Here is an 18,578-nt window from a genome sequence, read left to right on the forward strand (position 1 = left end):
AAAAATAATGAAAATGAAGGAATATATTTCACGTGAATTTAGATTTGTGTGAATATTTTGAGATTTGAGCTTAGACATTATATACGAACTATGCAATAATGAACATAAAAAAATTACGCAAAAATTTGATAAGTATATTTGTTTTTAAATATAATTTTGTTTAAACTAAAATGTATTGTTTAAAATTTGTCTATTTTAAGTAAATATTAGTTAAAGAAAGTAAATATGAGTTAAAGAAAAGGGAAACGATTTACTTTTCAATGTTGTGCAAGCAGGATTTAATGAAGGGCCGGACCAGGCGGTGAACACCATATTCGTCAACTCAAGTTGCTGCAACATGGGAAAACTAAACACAACATCGGTTAAGTAAGGACTGGTATTCATCAAACATCACATAATATAAGTTTTTTTTAATAGGAACTAATCGCTGAGGGAATTCCTTTTGATAGTTTCACCTGTGTTTTTGTTTTAGATACAAGGCCATAGGGTACTGTTGTTGGTTTAGGGGCCGGGCTGGCAGAGGTGCCGTGTGCTCCGGTGTACCATTAAAGGGTAAATCACAAAGCTGTATGGCTAAATGAACGTCGCCTGTCGGCGGAAACGCCTGTGTCTTGCAGCGAATAAACACACTGACAGGCAGATGGTTGGGGAGTCCCAGGAGTCCATCAGGGAGATAAGCAACGGCCCCACCCCCCCACACAGAGAACACTGGGTTGTCAAGGCAAAAACACAGCTCTTCCTAAACTCGTACTCATTTGGGCAACAATGCCCAAATGTTCCAGTGTACCCCAACAGAGCAGAAGCCAGTCGCCTACCACATCTGAGGGGCACACCAGGAGTCCACCAAGACCCGCCAACCCCCGGCACCCCTCGGCTAAGCCAGCACCGAACATTATCTCCTCGCCCAAAGAACCAGTCGGAAAACATTCAAAACCTATCAACTTTCTTGTGACCACAAGTGATATGTGCGCCAGGCCTTGTAAGAATCTGGTCCGTCTATTAGGAATGCCGGACGGCAGTATCAAAACTGCTATCTGGCATTCTATGGGTGCGATATGGGTAAAATCGCATAATGGAACGTGAACCAGTGCCTCCCCCCCACCCCCCACCCCTGGCAAAGCAGGTGTCCGGTGTCCAGACATCTGCTTGGCATCAAGATTAAACCAAGAGTCCCCATGGGACACTGTATTGGATACAAGAAATGCAAGATGGTTCACCTCCTGATTTTAAAGCCCCCCCCCTAACTAAACTCAACTCAAACAAATCCAACTTAACTGAGCCACACACAGCCTAACCTGAACTAATTACATCCTAACCTAATGATATACACAATTAATGTGTTGGCTTAAGTTAGATTGTGTTAGGTTTGATTGAGTTTGGTTAGATTAGTTTGGGTTAAGTTACATTAAGTATATTTTAAAATCCATTGGCAAACCAACGTGTGTGCGATGTGACTTCAGTCCATATAATTTGATCTACCCAATTGTAACCCATCTATGGAAGGCTCAACACAGGTTCACAATACCCCTCCAAGCACTTCCCTATGTAAATATATATTATTTCAACTCAGATCTTAAAGTAAAAATTTTAATATTTATCTTTTAGATTGAAGAACCAAAAGGATGAGGAGCTTTTCCTGGCTCCCACACCAGATGGTGAGGGCAGCATTGACGATGAAGAGGAGGGGGACATCCAAGATGAAAAATCCCATGCACGTCTCCTTAGTGACATAAGCAAGATGAGCAAAAAGAAGAAGTAAGTGACATTAAAGAATACCTAACCTGTTATTTATCTTGATATTTTTTATGGAAAATACCTTAGATGCCAGTTTATATAGAACAGTGTGATTGCCAATTTGTGGTTAACTCTTTGTTGTACAAATAGCTTGGACACAAGAAACAGTATTTTATTTTCCTTTACTCATTTATCACATTTACTTCTATATTTGTTGTGCACACACTATCCCATTCTGTGTTTTTTTTTATTCTACCAGTATCAGGAGTAATAAAATATTACCTATTCATCTTTCATACTCTTTCAAAAGTAGATATTGTATTCCCCTACTTTTCATCTTTTTTTTTTTTTTTTTGTTAATCCCACTATATATTTCAATTCATATCTTAAAGGCATGGCTTCCATTTGGCAACATAGTTTTATATTTTTTTAACTTGTTAATATATTTCATTTAATGATGTCATTACACCATTTCTGCTTATTACAGTTTTGATGAATGATGGATCTTGCATACAAACTTTTCAACTATATAGTAGCTTTTTTTTTTTTTTTAGTAGCTGGTCAGCATTGCATAAATATTTAATGAGCTGAATATTTATGGTTTTCTAGAGACCTTGGAGCTAATGGAGCTAATTATTCTGTAATTCCCAGAAGTACATTGATCCACTGCACACTAACGGGATTAATTAAGTCATTCAAATAAATGTATAGCAACAAATCCACTGGGTTTCAAGCACTCCTGTAAGACATTGTGAGGTGCTTATAAGTCACCAGAGAATTGTAAATACAGGCAGGATAATAGATATTCAGAAAGCCCAAAGTAACATAGCCCCATTGTGCTCTACAACCAATAAATTAATCTTCCACTTAACCTCACCATCATCTAGGTCGCAGCATCATTTTAACAAGGTTCAGCCTCCTACCAATCTTCAAATACTGTACATCTTGACTGCTTTTGACAAGTGGGCTGGCTGAAATGGTTAACTAGATATGTTTTTTAATGGATTAAAATTTTTTTTTTTTTAGGTAATTAAACCTCACAATAAATATCAACTTGGCAACTGCAGGACAGTTTAGTATTCCTTTTGACTCACCATACTAGTACTTAGCTTGGTTGCATTGTTTCATGTTCATTTGCCTGTGCTTTGCTGTCTTCATGCAGTGAGTGATACAACAGCATTGGCTTTCCTCTTTGAGTTGTTGCAGTAAGCGGTAGTAATGTATTCTCGGTTTAAATGTTTAAAAGTCAGTGGTTTGGAACCTGGGCACTGTTGACTCTAGCTGTTCCTCATGGTTGTATTATGACAGACTACCAATTTAAGAACCATATCAGCTTTTCTTCCACTCACTTCACTGACTAAAGTAGAACTGAGAAAACCTGCAGAGAACAGTCACCTCTGCTTTCTCATATGGGACAAAGAAGAGTACCTTGGGAGGATCCAAGGAGGTTTTGTACTCAAACTAGGAAGGGGTCTACAGTATATGACATTCCCCATCTGAAAACAGGACCCATCTGGCCTGGACACCAAAACTCAAGAAGGGTATACCCCTTGTAAGCCTTTGCAGACAAAATCCTTCCATTTACACCAAGAAAGGGGAGTTGGCCTCGTAAAATGACCTAGCAACTGCTTTCCAAAAACAAAGGAAATAGTAGAGCCACACAGACAGGCCTCTGACTTCCTATGAGGTATTAATACAGTTACTGCCTTCATGAAGAAGTGATTGGCTGAGTGCCTGGGGTCTTTTTCTGCTAAACCTCTTGGAAAGCAGTCCCAGAAAACTCCACCTATGCTACCCTCCTTCTATTGGCAACCATGAGTCAAAGGCATTTGGGTCTTTATTAAAGAAGAAAGGAGGCTGTCCAGACACCACATCATCAAAAGCAGAAAACTGCAAGCAACTATATCAGTGTACTTCATAAGCTGCAGTGTGAAGACTAAGGAGGCTAAACCAAGATTACAACCTACTGTTGATTAAAGTCACAATCCCAAGGATGGAAAAGACCTTGAACCCAACAACAGGAATGCTGGAGACAATAAGGGTGGTTATTAGGATCAAAATAAACAGAGGCTCTCCCTAGAAAACTGCCCACAGAAAAATCATATTTAGTGTTGATTAGTGTCCCCATAATCCTCAACAGGAAGAGAAAGCTTGATAAATAACTTCACAGAGGCACAGATATTGAAGTAACCAGACCCCAGGTGCCACTCAAAAAAAGGGAATTTCATTCCATTCAATATTTTATTTTTATTGCACTTTAAAGCTCCATTCATTTGTAAGAGATATATTGTGCTGTACTTTTTAACTGTGTATTCCTATCCAAATCTTCTCACCATTTAGCCCCACATGTTACTAACTATATATATTAATTTATGCTCAGATTTTGAATTTTCCTATTTTTTCAGACCTGAAGTAAGACGAGATGTGCGTACATCCCTCGGGGCAGGTGTGTGTATGGTTGACACAAGCGACATTGTAAAGAAACTTGGCAGCTACTCTTTAAGCAAGTCCTCGCAGAAGATTAAGTCTCTTGCCAAGCCCCACGAGAAGACTGTACTCCGCAGGGTTAGTTTGATGAATATTATTTTTTTAAATGTTCTGGAGGGATCCCCAGTGGCTTCCTGAAGCTGTTTTGCTAAGATTGATCGATACTGAAAGGTCACATCAATCACTGAAGATCTGTTTGGCCTACCAGGGACCAGAGCCAGGACCTGGCACCCCACTCATAGAGGCATAGGCAGTGAGTGCCACTTTGCCACTCCATTTTCCATTATCATATTTCCAGAAAGTCGGTGAAGTTTTACAGACAATTGGAGGATTCACAGAAAACAAAGCCTCAAAACTACCAAACAATTCACAAAGAACAAGGGATTCACTCAAACTTGTGTGGATTTGGCATTTGTTGCATTTTGGGTCACATGCACTCAGGGTTTCTTCCCTATGTTCCCACTAATGCTGCCCTTGCACAGTTGGAGTTATCTTCCCTGGTGTGTTTGGGAGTTTGCTTCTGAGAGGCCTGGCCACCTGGATGGAGATCCTCACTGGGCTATTCACTAACCTTTGATTCCTCTGTTGGGGGGTGCCCTTAGTTGGGGGTGTTCTGTAGGTAGCACTGGGGAGATAGGGGGGTGCACTGGGGTTTTATGTGCTTGTTTATACAGTGTGCCATAGTTGCCATTCGTAGTTTGGTTATTTCATTGTGTTTAGTGACTGTTCTTTCAGCAAGCAGCTCTGTTGCCTGGGGTTTCTGCTTGACTAGTTACCTTCAGGTCCTGGTACTTTCCCTACGGGTCTATGGAGTGACTCATTTTATCACGATCCATCAAGTCCACACTTGCTACAGTTCTGTGTATTGTACTTGCTTCTGATGTTAATGTTGCATTATGTCACTCCCAGGACTGTATCAGTTAGGAGCATTGTAGTAGTGATAAGGTGCACCTCTGAGTCCGATGCCTGCATCAGCAAAAAGGCATTATGTAGAAATTAACATTTCTGTCGACATTGTTTTATTTTATTGCTTAATTAATTAGAAGGTACATTGTATTTTGTAACAAATTTGTTGTGTACATGCAATACTGTACAGCGTCTTTAACCACTGTGCAGCGGCACACCAAGGTAATTAGGGGTTCCATAAGAGATGCTAATAAATAAGCTAATTATGATCATATGTAAATATGTGTATTTTTGAGTCATTGTCGTGTTTAACTTTTCTCGTTTAACCAGTATCAAGAGCAATGATAGAAATTGTCTTCTTTCAGTTGACAATGGATATCCATGTGTGTTTATCTAAAATATGACCCAGAAATATTTCAAGGGTGCAAAGGTTGAAAAACGTTACTATAGTACGATGCTTTCTAGGTTAAAAACATTTGTTTAAAAGAATTAGCCCATTCTAATTTTAAGGTGTACTTGTATTATGTATTATAAAACACACAAATACTTGTTCAGAATTATTCCAATTTAAAAATCATAGATTTGCTTCTAAAAGCAATGGTTTATAAATTTGTCATTCAGACATGGCTCACTGTGCTACTAGTATGTATTGTATGTACACACCAAAATTTGGTATAAAATCCATTATACATTCTTGCAAATAAATAAATAAATAAATACTATAAATAGCAGTAATGAAAATCTTAATTTCTACTGATTGCCACATTGCTGATCTGAGCCAGAGGTGTTACATCACCACAATGATTCTCGACTATCGTTGGTCTCAACAGGTGGCTGTGTTTCTTCATCTGCTCCCAACTTCATGGCAAGACCACTTGAGCAGTTCATCATAGTGAGGCAAAAGTGGACTAGATCTTGCCGTGTAAGCAGTGCCCAGGGCCAGGAGTTATCAAGCATTGATGCAATCACGTATGAAACCTGTTTTTGATAATTACTTGTGAAATCTGTACATCTGTCAGCGATTATGGCAGCTTTGTTTATATTTATTTATTTAACAGTTTACAAGCTGTAAAACTTCACAACCCGAGGTTATTATTTTTATTTTAAATAACATTGTTGTGCTTCAGAGCTCATAAACTGTTTATATACTATAAACAAAGCTGCCATGATTGAGTAAACATGTAGAGGTTTTGTAAGTGGTTGCATAACTGCTTGATGTGCCCTAGCTCTAAGCAGACCCCTGGTCCTGGTTCAGGGATCAACTGAGGGACTACTCAGAAAAAAGCATTTCATGCTACTCAGTGTCATATTTTTAAACATATACAGAACAGTAATATAAATACAGTACTGTAAATCATTTGATTAATTAAAAATCTCTGTTAGGTAAAGTTCTCATTTGGCTCTCCAATTTATTACTTTCTCAGCTGTCTTTAGGTATATTTTATTTTAGCTTGGCACTTATTTGCTACCATCTTATACTGTATATGGGTCGATATTATATGAAGAATTTCAAACTTTTACCTTTTTTATGCTTTATTTAAATTATGGAAATTGCTTTAGATTTGAAATTAAAATTTCTTGACCTGTTTTTCTTTACCAAGGCAAAACGAGCGGCTGGCTTTGAAAATGTGGCAATGGAAGTAAACAAGTGGGGTAAAGTGGTTCATCTTCGGCGGCAGGCCGACCATCTTTCCTTTCCCTTGGAGAAGGCAGATTTAAGATTCAAGGTACTGGAGAAGGTGGAGCCAGTGAAGCTACGATCACCACTCGAGCAAGAAGTTTATTCTTTGTTGCATGGAGCCAAACTCATTGAAAAGAAAACAGTATGTATTGTGATCCTTAAGAGACTTAGTTATATGTTATAAAAAAAAATCCCTTTACCTCTTATAGTTTTCATTTTTTATCAATTTGGCATATTCGAGGTCATGATTCATCCCATTCTTATCATGCATCACTCATCATGATAAATACAGGGCATATCATGTCATGATACAATGCCACATTAGTAAAAAAAAAAAATTAGCATAGAAGGAAGAGTCTTGAGGCAGCCATCATAAAATATGTGCACACCAGTGAACAAAACGAAGAGGCTTTCATTATCACTTGCCTCATGACAAATTAGTACAGTGCAGTTATATTGAAAGGGACCAAAATATGGGTCAGTGGGACTCCTTTAGACTCTTTCCCCATTGTGTTGAGTATATTAGGAGTTTGATTTTATAAGCTGTATTCTCTTGACAGCTCTTGAATGGTGTATCTTTCAACATCCTTATTGCCTGTTCTTGCCCTTCCTCCTATTTGCTGTTCACTTTCCCTTGAAACTGGTGTTCCTTTATCCTTGATGAAGAGCAGCTTGCAATTTGTTGCAAAAACCTTTGTTCAGTTCATGAATATTTTTAAAGACTGACTTGGAATAAGTCTGATAACAAATTATTAAACACATCTTGTGATGCATAAGCTATACAACCTCAACTGTTGTAAAGCTTTTCTGACATATGTTGAAAATTAGGTAAGATTAAGAACTTAACATAGTTATCATATACAAATCTGTGATGTATCTTTAAATTTGGTTATATTACAGGAAACAGAGGAGGAGCGAGCCAAAAAGCGTGCCTTATCCCTACAGCAAGTTCAGGAACGGAATCGTGAAATGTGGCGGCAGAGGGAGCTGAAACGGCGCTATGAGCGCAAATCTATGATGCAAAACAAGAGCAAAAGCCGAAAGTATGTGAGCATAATTCTTTTTTCCTTCTGATATATTTTTCTATCATTATACCTAGTGCTAATGTTTTCATTCTTCTTAAGATTTCTTACCTTCTAAACCTTTATCTATTTCATTATTATCATGATCATTATTTCTCCATATCCCCAATTTTTGCTTGAGATTTTCTGTGCAAGAGATTCCATTGCTGTAGTGTTTACTTAATGCTGTGGTGCCCAGCTGTTTGTGCTTTCCTAGTTGTATTTGTGGGATATGAGCTTACAGCTCTTGTGTAACACCTCTCAACTCTCAGTCAACCAGTGTACAGGTTTCAGGATTATCTTCTTGGTGCTGATTGATCAAAAACTAAGGGCTCTCAGAGTTATCTTTGTAACTCTTGAAATCACTTGGGCTGGACGGTAGAACGCAAAGGTCTCGCTTCATGCAGGTCAGCATTCAATCTCTGACCGTCCAAATGGTTTGACACCATTCCTTCCTCATCCCCTCCCAAATCCTTATCCTGGCCCCTTAAACATGCTAAATAGTTGTAATGGCTTGACACTTTTCCCCTGATAATTCCCTCGCTTCCCTCTTAAAATAGTTTTCAGTGTGGCCTAGCTCCTTGGTACTCCTTGGAAATACTGTGTACTTTTGAGGAGTACCTTGGTACTCCTCAAAACCTTCTCCTACCCTGGAAAAGGAGAAGATACTCCTACCTTCTCACTACCTTGGTGGTGCCTTTTGGGACTCTAGTCCCAAATCTTTGGGATCTCTGGTCTAGTCTTTGGTGCTAAGTAGCTACTGTATTTATGTTCACAGTTACATTCCATGTCAGCTCTTTATAGCTGAATGTTTCATTTGAGGGTGTAATCATGTGTTTTTTTATTTCCCTTGAAATCTAGAAGGTAATATATATAGCCCTTTTGTTTAGACAAAGGGCTAGCCTTGCCCTTCCCCCATTGTAGGTACAATAGTACAGAGCTCGGTGAGATCTCACCGAGTACATGACTCTGGTGTTGACTACTGCTTTAGGAGTAGATTATTACCTGTCACATGCTGTATTGGTTTGTCTCCTACATATTTCTGTGAGAACAGACATTAAAATAAGAAAACTGTTATTGTTTTAAGGTCATTAAGAATTAATAACTACAGTTCAGTATTTAAATTCATTAATTTATATCACTATTTTTTTCAGACATCATCGGTTACTGCGTCGAGAGAGATTAAAGAAGCAGAAGGCAGAGCTTGAACAGCTTGAGAAGACAGATCCAGAGGCAGTATTAGAGAAGCTGGAAGAACTTGAACGGGCAAGGGTGGAGGAAAGGATGAGTCTCCGCCACAAGAAATCCAAGTGGGCTCATCTCCAAGGCTTCCGTGCTACTAAAGATGAAAATGTGAGGTTTTTAACATACACAGCATTTTCAATAACTCAAGAAACTATATATTTAAGCTAAAATAGTTTTTTATTTGTCTTTTATGTTAATATGTAATGGTAATGTCTTATCACAGACATAATAACAGGATAAAAACCCACACTTATGTATTTGTGTGTTTTATATAAATATTTGAACTACACAGTCTTTCGCACTCACCTGAGTGCATTATCAAGGTCTGAGCATATACACAGAAATCACAATAGCGTGATATATCAAATGGGGCATATGGGAGAATTGTGTGAAATCATGGTTGTGCTTCGGAGAAGCTTCGGGATCCTCGTGAGGGCAGTAGCACTCCAGGTTGCAATTCTTTTGACCATGTTGTGGTATAGTTGACTAGGCGCATCTGGGAACATCCTGTGTGTAAGTTCGAACCCTCATCACGGCCCTTGTGGATTTATTCTTCTGAGTGTATAGTTAGGACAAGATTTACATCTCACTGATTAATACATCTCACTACCCAGGATCCAATCCTCGTATCCTTCATGACGACCTGATCATGTCACCTCCATTCCTGACCGCCAATGTTCGCAAGGGGATGTCTTCTAAGGTATTGTGATCAGTTGTCTTTTCTGTCATCCTGGGATTCTGTCAACTGGAGTTGCTATAAATAGTTATTCTTCTGGATGTTATCCCTCGTTACTCTCTCCATACCCAAAGGAGAATGGCTACTTAGATTCATCCATTTATTCACATTTAATTTTAATTCACTCAAAATAATTTGTTTGTAACACTATCCTCTTTAATAAAGCTTTTGTTTCTAACAAAAAGTATTTAAAGTACTGTATTAATTAGAACCCCTTTTACTACAGTACTCTTCTAGTTCTAACTTATTACTTTTATAGATTATTTCACACTTCTTAAAATCACTATTGTGGTCCTTTTCCCAACTACGGTTTGCTGCAGCACTTTTACCAGCTGTAATTCTACCTGCTTTTTTGTGTTCTTCAATTCTGACCTAGAGTTTACACCATGTTTTCCCCACATAGACGTCGTTGCAATCTCTTGAAGGTAATATATAAATGCCTCCCGGATTTCTGTCATCCTTTATGCTTGCAAACTCTTTCCTTAATATTGGGGGTAATTGAAATGTCCCGCTCTGGCACTTCACTGTCTGTTATCACAGTTAACAGTGGTGTTAGTGTTATGGCACCCAACGATGAACTAAGCAAAGAAACCATTGCTCAAGTCTTTGCTTTAAAGGAAGCAGGCCACCAAATTCAGGTAATCAATTGATTGTTGGTTGTAGCCAGGTTGACATGAGGAAGTATTGATCACGTTTCCAAGGGGAAAACAATGATGATACGCCATCATAGAAACATCGGTCTGGTCATCCCAGGAAGACTTCTTCAAGATCTACCTTGTTGTAACATGAAGGGTACTCTCTAACGAACATTTTAGAAGATTCACAGGCCTTGAGACACCTCTATACCAACCCATTACCACCTAAACCACCCCATCATCTGTACCAGCCCATCACCACCACGGCACCACCTATACCAACCCATCACCACCACCTATACCAGCCCTTCCTTGATGATTAGTTCAAATTAAGGAACTAAATGTTTTATCAACAAAACATGATAAGCATTTATATTTTCTAGGCAATGGCTGCTTTGAAAGAAAACCAGAGGATGCACCGTGAACTGATTACAAAAGTTGTAACTAATGCTGAAGACGAAGATGACCAAGAAGTAGAAGAAGCATTAAAGGTGAGGCTCACTTGGACACTTGTGTTCCAGGGTAAGACATTGCTTTTAATTTTGTTTAGATTTTTTAATTATTAATTGTTTTTAATTATTTTGTTTTTGTTTAGTGTGATGTTACAGAATTGAGTAAGGAATGTTGTGGAGATGCATGGAGTGTGAAAGTCAATAAATTAAAGATTGGGGTAAGTATACCAAGATGGTTTGGAAATGTAGAACAAATGGATAATAGTAGACTGGTGTATTTGGATGAATTTTGAGAGTAGGTGGAAGAAGAGAAAGCCAGGAGAAGGTGGGCAGATGGGATTAGTGCATGAAAGGTGAAAAATAAGTGTGAACAGTGGTAAGAGATGGGGCTGGGTGGATGTAGGGAGTGTAAGGTATAAAGAGGGAGTGAATTTATGTGTTTATACTGCAATTGATAATTCATTAGAAGCACTGTAGTGATTGTACACCTTGTCTTATGAGATGATTGGGTGCTACTCAGATGACTATACCCTCAATGCTTCATAAAAGCAGGTATACAGTGCTTCTTGTCAATTGTCATATGCATTACATGACATTACATTTACTTCCTCCGGACAAATTGCTTTCATCAAGCCTTGTGCTTAATTATATGTAACACAAAACTCAAATACAGAGGAGTTATAAATGTTCTGGAAAATTTATATATTGAAAGTTTATAAAGTGTACAAGTCATATGGAAATGACAATACAGTACCGTTTATGTTAAAATAGTTAGAGTAGTGGATATTTTTCACTTGAAAAAATTTCAAATTCTGTTTGAAATTTTGGAAGTCTTCCTTCCAAAACATTCTTTTCAGATGAACATCAGGTAATCTCCTTTAAGTTAATATCTTTACATCTTTCTTCAGAACTCTACTAAAGTTTTACCTTTTTTTTTTTACAGGAAAGAGAAAAAGCTATAGAGGAAGGAACATATGACCCCATGAACCCATGGACTAATAATCTTAATAAAGCTTCATCTCAATTGGCTCAAAATAAAAATAATGAAGACGAAAGTTTTTCCAAATTTAAACAATTTTGGGAAGAAGTAAACAATCGCAAACTGGCAGAGAAGAAAATTCAGGAACACTTAGACAAAGGAAGAGAGGTAGGACAAGATGAGATGATGGATGAGCAGGAAAAGGAAGAAGTTGAGAATGAGCAGGTGGAGGTGGAGGAGGAGGAGATGAAAGAAAATATAAAAAGTAAAGTAGAACAAAGTAAAGATAATGTAAGAAAACGCAAAGTTAAAAATAAAAGAAGGAGAAAAGGTAAACTGGTTCCAGATGTAACTTCCATCACCGAAGAACAAAATAAAATAGAAACTACTTTACAAGAAAATAGTGAAGATGAGAATAGAAGTAATGATTTAATCAGTATTGATGAGATGTTTGATGAAGCTGAGATAGGAATTAAAAACAAAGTGAAGAGGAAGCTTCAGAAACTTGGAATGAGCACCGAGAGTGGTGAAGCCTGGAAAAAGGTTAAGAGAAGACGGCAGGACAAGCGTGTAACGCAAGTTGCGCCAGTCTCTATAGAAGAATTTGATTTTTCAAGTAAGAATGATAAAGATAATATTGACGAGAAACTAGAAAGGGTGAAGGCATTTGAAGATGGGGACTCGATTCAAGAAGGAAGTACCGATAGGATTCAACAAGCCGCCGACACACTGAGGAAAGGAATGGAAGTGCAGGAATCGGGTACCACAGCTGGCAAAACTATTCCAAGTGCATCAAAGAAAGGGGATGTAGATCCAACCAAGTTTCTCCAGGTATGTCCTTAAAATTAAATCTTGAAGTTCATTGATATATATAATTTTGTAATTTGTTTATATTGCAATGTACTGTGACCAAGTCAGTTCTTTGATAGAATTTGTTTTTTGTATTTTCAGTTAAATGCATAAAATGCATGCTCAAAGGTTAATTTATCTTTGTTGTTGATTTAATTCAGGTAGATGCAAGAAAGTTGGCAACTGCCATACCAGACAATGTGGCAAGTGGGGAAGGGTTGGATGATGACGACAGTGAGGAAGATGAGGATGCTGAAGATGTCATTCGTGAAGCATTTGCTGATGACTATCTTATTGAAGAATTTAGGTGAGATTTCCATTAATCTACACTTATCTTAAGTACCTTTTTAAGTAGACTACAGTGTCAAATGATTTCATTCTTTTGCTATACTATTCATGAATGCACTGCCTGCTATAGCAATTCCAGGCTATAAACTAAATATCTGGACCAAGATTGTAATGTATAATTAAACTGACCATAAAAAGCTGCACCAGCCCAACAGTGATTCAGCGTGACTACCCTAATAATTGCATGGACCGTAAGTACTTACAGTACTTACATGGTACTTACAGTAAGTACCGTACACATGTGGTGACTTATTGAGTACATGAAATTTAATGAATACAGAATGCAGAGTTCAGTCACCAATTGAACCAAGTCCTGAAAATAAATATGGCACAACATTTATTTAGAAGTTTTATGAATTTAATATTAATGTCAAACTCATAAACTTTTAAATAAATTTTACAATGCAGGTTTTGAGATATAGTAATGTACTAATGTACTGACCAAAATGCATTATCACTCAATAATATAAATACCACACATTTGCAAAACAAAAAATATTGGGGTTACTAAGATGGAACTGTAAATGCTTCAATATATACAGTATATAATATAACAAGATAGAACTTGAAATGCTACAGAATATAACAAGATGGAACAACAGTGAAGAACAGGGGTGCCATAGGCACAATCAGCGAACACTGTATAAACATCAGAGGTCCACGATTGTTCAACATCCAACGAGTATAAGAAATATTGCCGGAACAACCGTGGACATCTTCAAGAGAAAACTAGATTGTTTGCTAAAATAAGTGCCGGACCAACCAGGCTGTGGTGGATATGTGGGCCTTCAGGCCGCTTCAAGCAACAGCCTAGTGGACCAAGCTCTCACAAGTCAAGCCTGGCCTTGGGCTGGGCTTGGGGAGTAGAAGAACTCCCAGACCCCCGTCAAGCAGGAACCCAAAATGTTAACGTAGATAATATAAAATGGCATGTACAATACTCATTCAAATTGTCAATCTTGGAGTCTGGGCATGTGTTGAAATTTTGTTTAAAGATAATGCTCAAAGTCTTAATCCTTCCCCTTCCTCCTAATCAAGGTTTATATTTGTTCTAAAAGTCATTAGCAACCAGGGAGCTTCACAACTCGCTTATGATAGGAACCTTCCTTTTACTGCCTGACATCAGTTAAATTTCAAGTTGTGTGTCAAGCAAAATAGTATGTATCTTGGTCATGCAAGACTAAGTTTGTTGTTAATGAAGGCATCAAAATTTGAAGATGAATGCTAACAAAACCGAAGATCCAAGTAATTTAGATTGCAACACGTGATTTAGTATGACATTGTGTGAAGATGGGAGGGTTAAACATTTTGAAAAGTGCTTGTAGCATTTTGAGATAAAAAATGAGAATTGGAAGACAAGACTGAAAAGGGTATTTAAATATTTTGCTGATTAAACAGTTAATAAAGCAATGTTTTATTGCTTTTATTTTATTTATTTATTTTATTTAAAGCAAAGTAATGTAATATAAAAAAGTAATGGAAATATAAGTTTGGATTAGCAGTTCTTTTGCACACCTATACTGTAAACAAAGCATTTAACCTTTATGTAAATTGTAAGGGTAATGTTACAATGGTAGAAATCACCTTGTTTGAAAAAAGTTATGCTAATCTGTCCAAATTTTGTAATCATCATGAACGCCAACAGCTCGGAGAAGGCTGCTGCCAGGGAACGAGACCGACCCAAACTCATGAGCCTTGCCCTACCTGGCTGGGGAGACTGGACTGGACCAAACATAAAAATGTCAAAAAAAAAGATTCGGAAATTCAGGTGAGTGAGTGTACTGTATACTAGCTCTACCTAGTCTTTATTATTTGGCCAACATGGTTTTTCAAGTATAGTATATAAATTTATAATGTGCAGTTTGAGATCACAATAGCTAGGTAATTGAGAAATAAATACAAAAGAAATCAGAATGTAATAATTGATCAGGGTGATGTGCTCAGATGTGTGTTTTTAAGAAACTTTCTCTTGCAGAATTCAGACTCCACGAGCACCTCCACGTAAAGATCTTACCATTGGCAATGTTATCTACAATGAAAAGGCTGATGTTCATGATAACCTGAGAAAGGCGATGGTAAGTTACAGTACCTTGGAAACAAGTTATCTTTTGTGTGCAAAGTTAGCAGCAGGAATCAAGTGTCATAATAGAGCTACATGCCATGCCTAGTTTGTCTGTCATTCAAGGGAAGCCCCTTGTGGTTCCCTGAAGCTACAATGCTGATATAGTGCCAAACTACAAGATACCATCAGTCAGAGAATTCTTTTAGGCCTACAGGGGACAATGAGCCAGAACCTGGCTCTCTCTAAAGAGGCACAGGCAGCAGTGGCACTGGGATAAAATTGTCAGTGAATTTGAATCATATCCGCCACCACCAGGGAAGCACCCACAAATTCTGTGAAACAAAACAAACCACTGCTGGTTATATGGAAAGATTGACACCTCAAAATTGCCAAAAAAAACTTATCCCCCCCCCCCTCCCCCAACAATGTAAACAAAAGATCGAAAATTCATTAAACAAGTGCAAGCTTGTTTGCCTCACCTCCCTCCTCCCCTCATTTGAGGGGAGGAGGGAGGCAGACCAGGTCAGCCAGCTGCTGCACCCTCGATTCTTGCTGATGGTAGCTAGTGCCTGGCTGTCCACTCTGTTACTTTGGCTCCTGTTTCCTGTTTCAGCTAAGTGGTGGTTTTGCCTTTGTGGCTGTTCTAATGCATTTTTGTGATGGATGAGCCAGGAGTATAGTGCTTAGAGCTGCATGTGCACAGGGTTTTCTTGTGTGTGTGCTTCCTAGCACTGCCCTTGTGCTGTCAAGGTTCTCTTCCCCTGGAATGTTAAGGATTCACTCCCTTAGAGGCCTTCCTCGCTTCTGGTTATCCTTGCGCTTTCTAAGTCCGTGTGTTTTTGGGTTTCTGTCTTTCCTGGGGTCGGGCGTGAGTGTTGGCTGGCAGGGTGCACTTGTGTTTGCGTGACCTAACCAAGACACACCGAGGTCGGCCTTCTCAACCTCCGGCAAGTAGGGCTACCTTACTTAAACTTGTTCTAGTGTCCACACAGCTCTATACCCCTTAGTCTTTTGCTCCATAAAGATTACTGTTCTTGCTTACATGGGTACCTGTTTTCTAATTTGGGTTCCAGTGTAGAGTTCCTAGTGCCTGGGCTTCCTGCAGGGCTATTCCCTGCAGACCCTGAAAATCTCCTGCAGGTTCAGAGGTCCTATGGATATCCACACTGAACCTGCCCCCACTGTCTCGATTTACAACCCTCGAACTCAACCCAAGTTCGAGGGTTTTTTCTTCGTTGTGATACCTGCGGTGCTTCCTCCTCCCTAGCATGTCCCCCGTTTTTCTTCTCTGTAGGTAGTTAGCTTCAAGGAGCCACAAGGGAGTCCTTGCAGAAAAACCAATGTTGAATGTAATCAAACACCAATTTCTGGATGAGGCCCCGGTGGCTCCCTGATGTCCCCTTCCCACAGGGAGTCGGTGGTTGTTTTTTCCATCATCATTGAACTGAGAGTGGAGTAGCCGGCTGATCTGGTCTGCCTCCCTCCTCCCCCCAAACAAGGGGAAAGGGAGGTGGGGCAAACGAGCTTGTGCTAGTTTCATGAATTTTCAATCATTTGTTTACATTGTTGCTAGAGTTCTTTTGGCGACTTTGAGGTGCCAATCATTTCATACAACCAGCAGTGGTCCGTTTTGTTTTTCTGACTTTGTTGGTACTTTTGCTGTGGTGGCAGACATGATTAAGATTCATTGACAATTTTATCAGTGCCAATGCTCCCTGCGTCTCTTTAGAAGGAGCCAGGTTCTGGCCCATGGTCCCCGGTAGGCCTAAAAGAACTCTACAACTGATGGCCCCTAGTAGTTTGGCACTATATCAGTATTGAAACTTCAGAGAGCCACCGTGGCTCACCCTGAAATTGGCATTTCATTACTTTTAATGCTTTTTTTTTAAACCTCCATGTCAGTAAGCCTTGAAAATATAAATGTAAATTGACAAATTTAAAATGACAAATTAAATTAGTCTTATGTAAATTGTTAATTATCTCCCAGCCAAGTTTTGTCTGTTACTAAGTTCTTGGACAGTCCTACAATATTCCTACAGTTAACATCAACATAGTGTTAAGAAAGAGCATGGATTTAATTGTAAAAATGCTTGAAGTTCTAATCCAATATGCGGTATTAAAATGTATATTTAATGTACCTGTATTGGAAAGCACTTCATCATGAAAATAACTTCTTTATTTTTACATTCATTCACTTTCATTGCCTACAGGTGAGTGACTTGCCCTATCCATTCAAAAGTGTGAAGGACTTTGAAGCCTCTGTACGGACACCAGTAGGACGAATGTTTGTGCCAGAGGCTGTACATAAGAAATTAACAGCACCACCATTGGTAACCAAGATGGGCAGTGTCATTGAACCAATGACTGAGGATGTACTGCTCAGACACAAGCAGAGAGGGCAATCAGTTGGTGAAAACCCAAAGAAATCTAAAAAAAAAAAAGTTAACAAAATGGAAAAAAGAAATGAAGTGGTAAAGATCGTTAACAGGAAGTATAGCTACACAAAAAGGGGAAGGAAAGACAAGAAAATACTGAAAACTTGCTAATAAGGTAAAAAAATTAAATTGTTCCTAAATATTGTACTTATTAACTCGTCCAACATTGCCAAATTTCATAATTCAGGGTATTACAAATGAAATCAGTATCTATTATTAATGCAATATACTGTACTGTATAATAAATAAAATGTACAGTATATAATTCTGTAATTTAAATTTAAATAAAAAGAGTGGTTTTCAAATTTATAATGTTTTTCATATTTCCTAACAATTTATTAATTTAAATTATCAATATTAATTCTTGGTGTCAGCCACCAGACTATCAGAATAATTTAAAAAAGAACTTTTGCGTGTACAGTATAAAGCTTCTAAGTAGACTGTTGTAATTCAGAATTCTTATTAAATATCGACATTTTGTATGATCATTTTTTTCTCCTACATGAATTACTGCACAGATTTTGCACATTCTTATTTAAGTGACAATTCTCTTTCATAATCTCCACCCTGCCCCTTTTCTTCCACAAATGTTACCTCGTCATGGTGTGGGGCGCTTGAGCAAACACTTTTATCCGAAAGACAGTCGTGTAGTTTATAAAGGCCCTCCTCTGGCCAACAGATAGGAGCTAGATAAAGTGTATCAACATTATCAACTTATCCTCAGGCTAGGCTCATCCAACAGGCAGTTGACCCCAAGGGTGCATTAATCAATTTTATTAACATACCATACTGTACATTTTCTTAAATGTAAGATATTACATACCAGAATTTGAAAAATAGCTAAGCCTAACTTAGGTTAGGTTGGGTTCTGTTGCAATTTTTCCTATTTGCAGTACATGGATAAAGCATTTAGAAAGGTGTGATTCGAGAAGAGGACATAATGAAGTACTGTTTGAGAAAAGTACACG

At 38.2% G+C, this 18,578-nt stretch overlaps 1 protein-coding gene across 1 annotated transcript; it reads left to right on the forward strand.

Moving 5' to 3' along the window:
* Window positions 1–235: 235 nt before the first annotated feature.
* LOC123767646 (U3 small nucleolar RNA-associated protein 14 homolog A) lies at window positions 236–18,090 on the forward strand. The gene is made up of 12 exons (XM_045757477.2): window positions 236–366; window positions 1,606–1,755; window positions 4,140–4,299; window positions 6,729–6,950; window positions 7,709–7,851; window positions 9,024–9,222; window positions 10,869–10,976; window positions 11,881–12,747; window positions 12,927–13,072; window positions 14,759–14,881; window positions 15,089–15,188; window positions 17,386–18,090. The coding sequence occupies exons 1-12, from the start codon at window positions 338–340 to the stop codon at window positions 17,719–17,721; spliced, it is 2,583 nt and encodes an 860-aa protein (XP_045613433.1). The 5' UTR covers window positions 236–337; the 3' UTR covers window positions 17,722–18,090.
* Window positions 18,091–18,578: the final 488 nt, after the last annotated feature.

This window comes from Procambarus clarkii, chromosome 67 (assembly GCF_040958095.1).
Source record: "Procambarus clarkii isolate CNS0578487 chromosome 67, FALCON_Pclarkii_2.0, whole genome shotgun sequence".
NCBI lineage: Eukaryota > Metazoa > Arthropoda > Malacostraca > Decapoda > Cambaridae > Procambarus > Procambarus clarkii.

Coding starts and splice junctions, on each gene's coding strand:
- LOC123767646 (XM_045757477.2), top strand. CDS start 338: ATGGGAAAACTAAACACAACATCGGTTAA. Junction 9,223..10,868: donor GTGCTACTAAAGATGAAAAT/GTGAGGTTTTTA, acceptor TATATTTTCTAG/GCAATGGCTGCTTTGAAAGA. Junction 12,748..12,926: donor ATCCAACCAAGTTTCTCCAG/GTATGTCCTTAA, acceptor GATTTAATTCAG/GTAGATGCAAGAAAGTTGGC.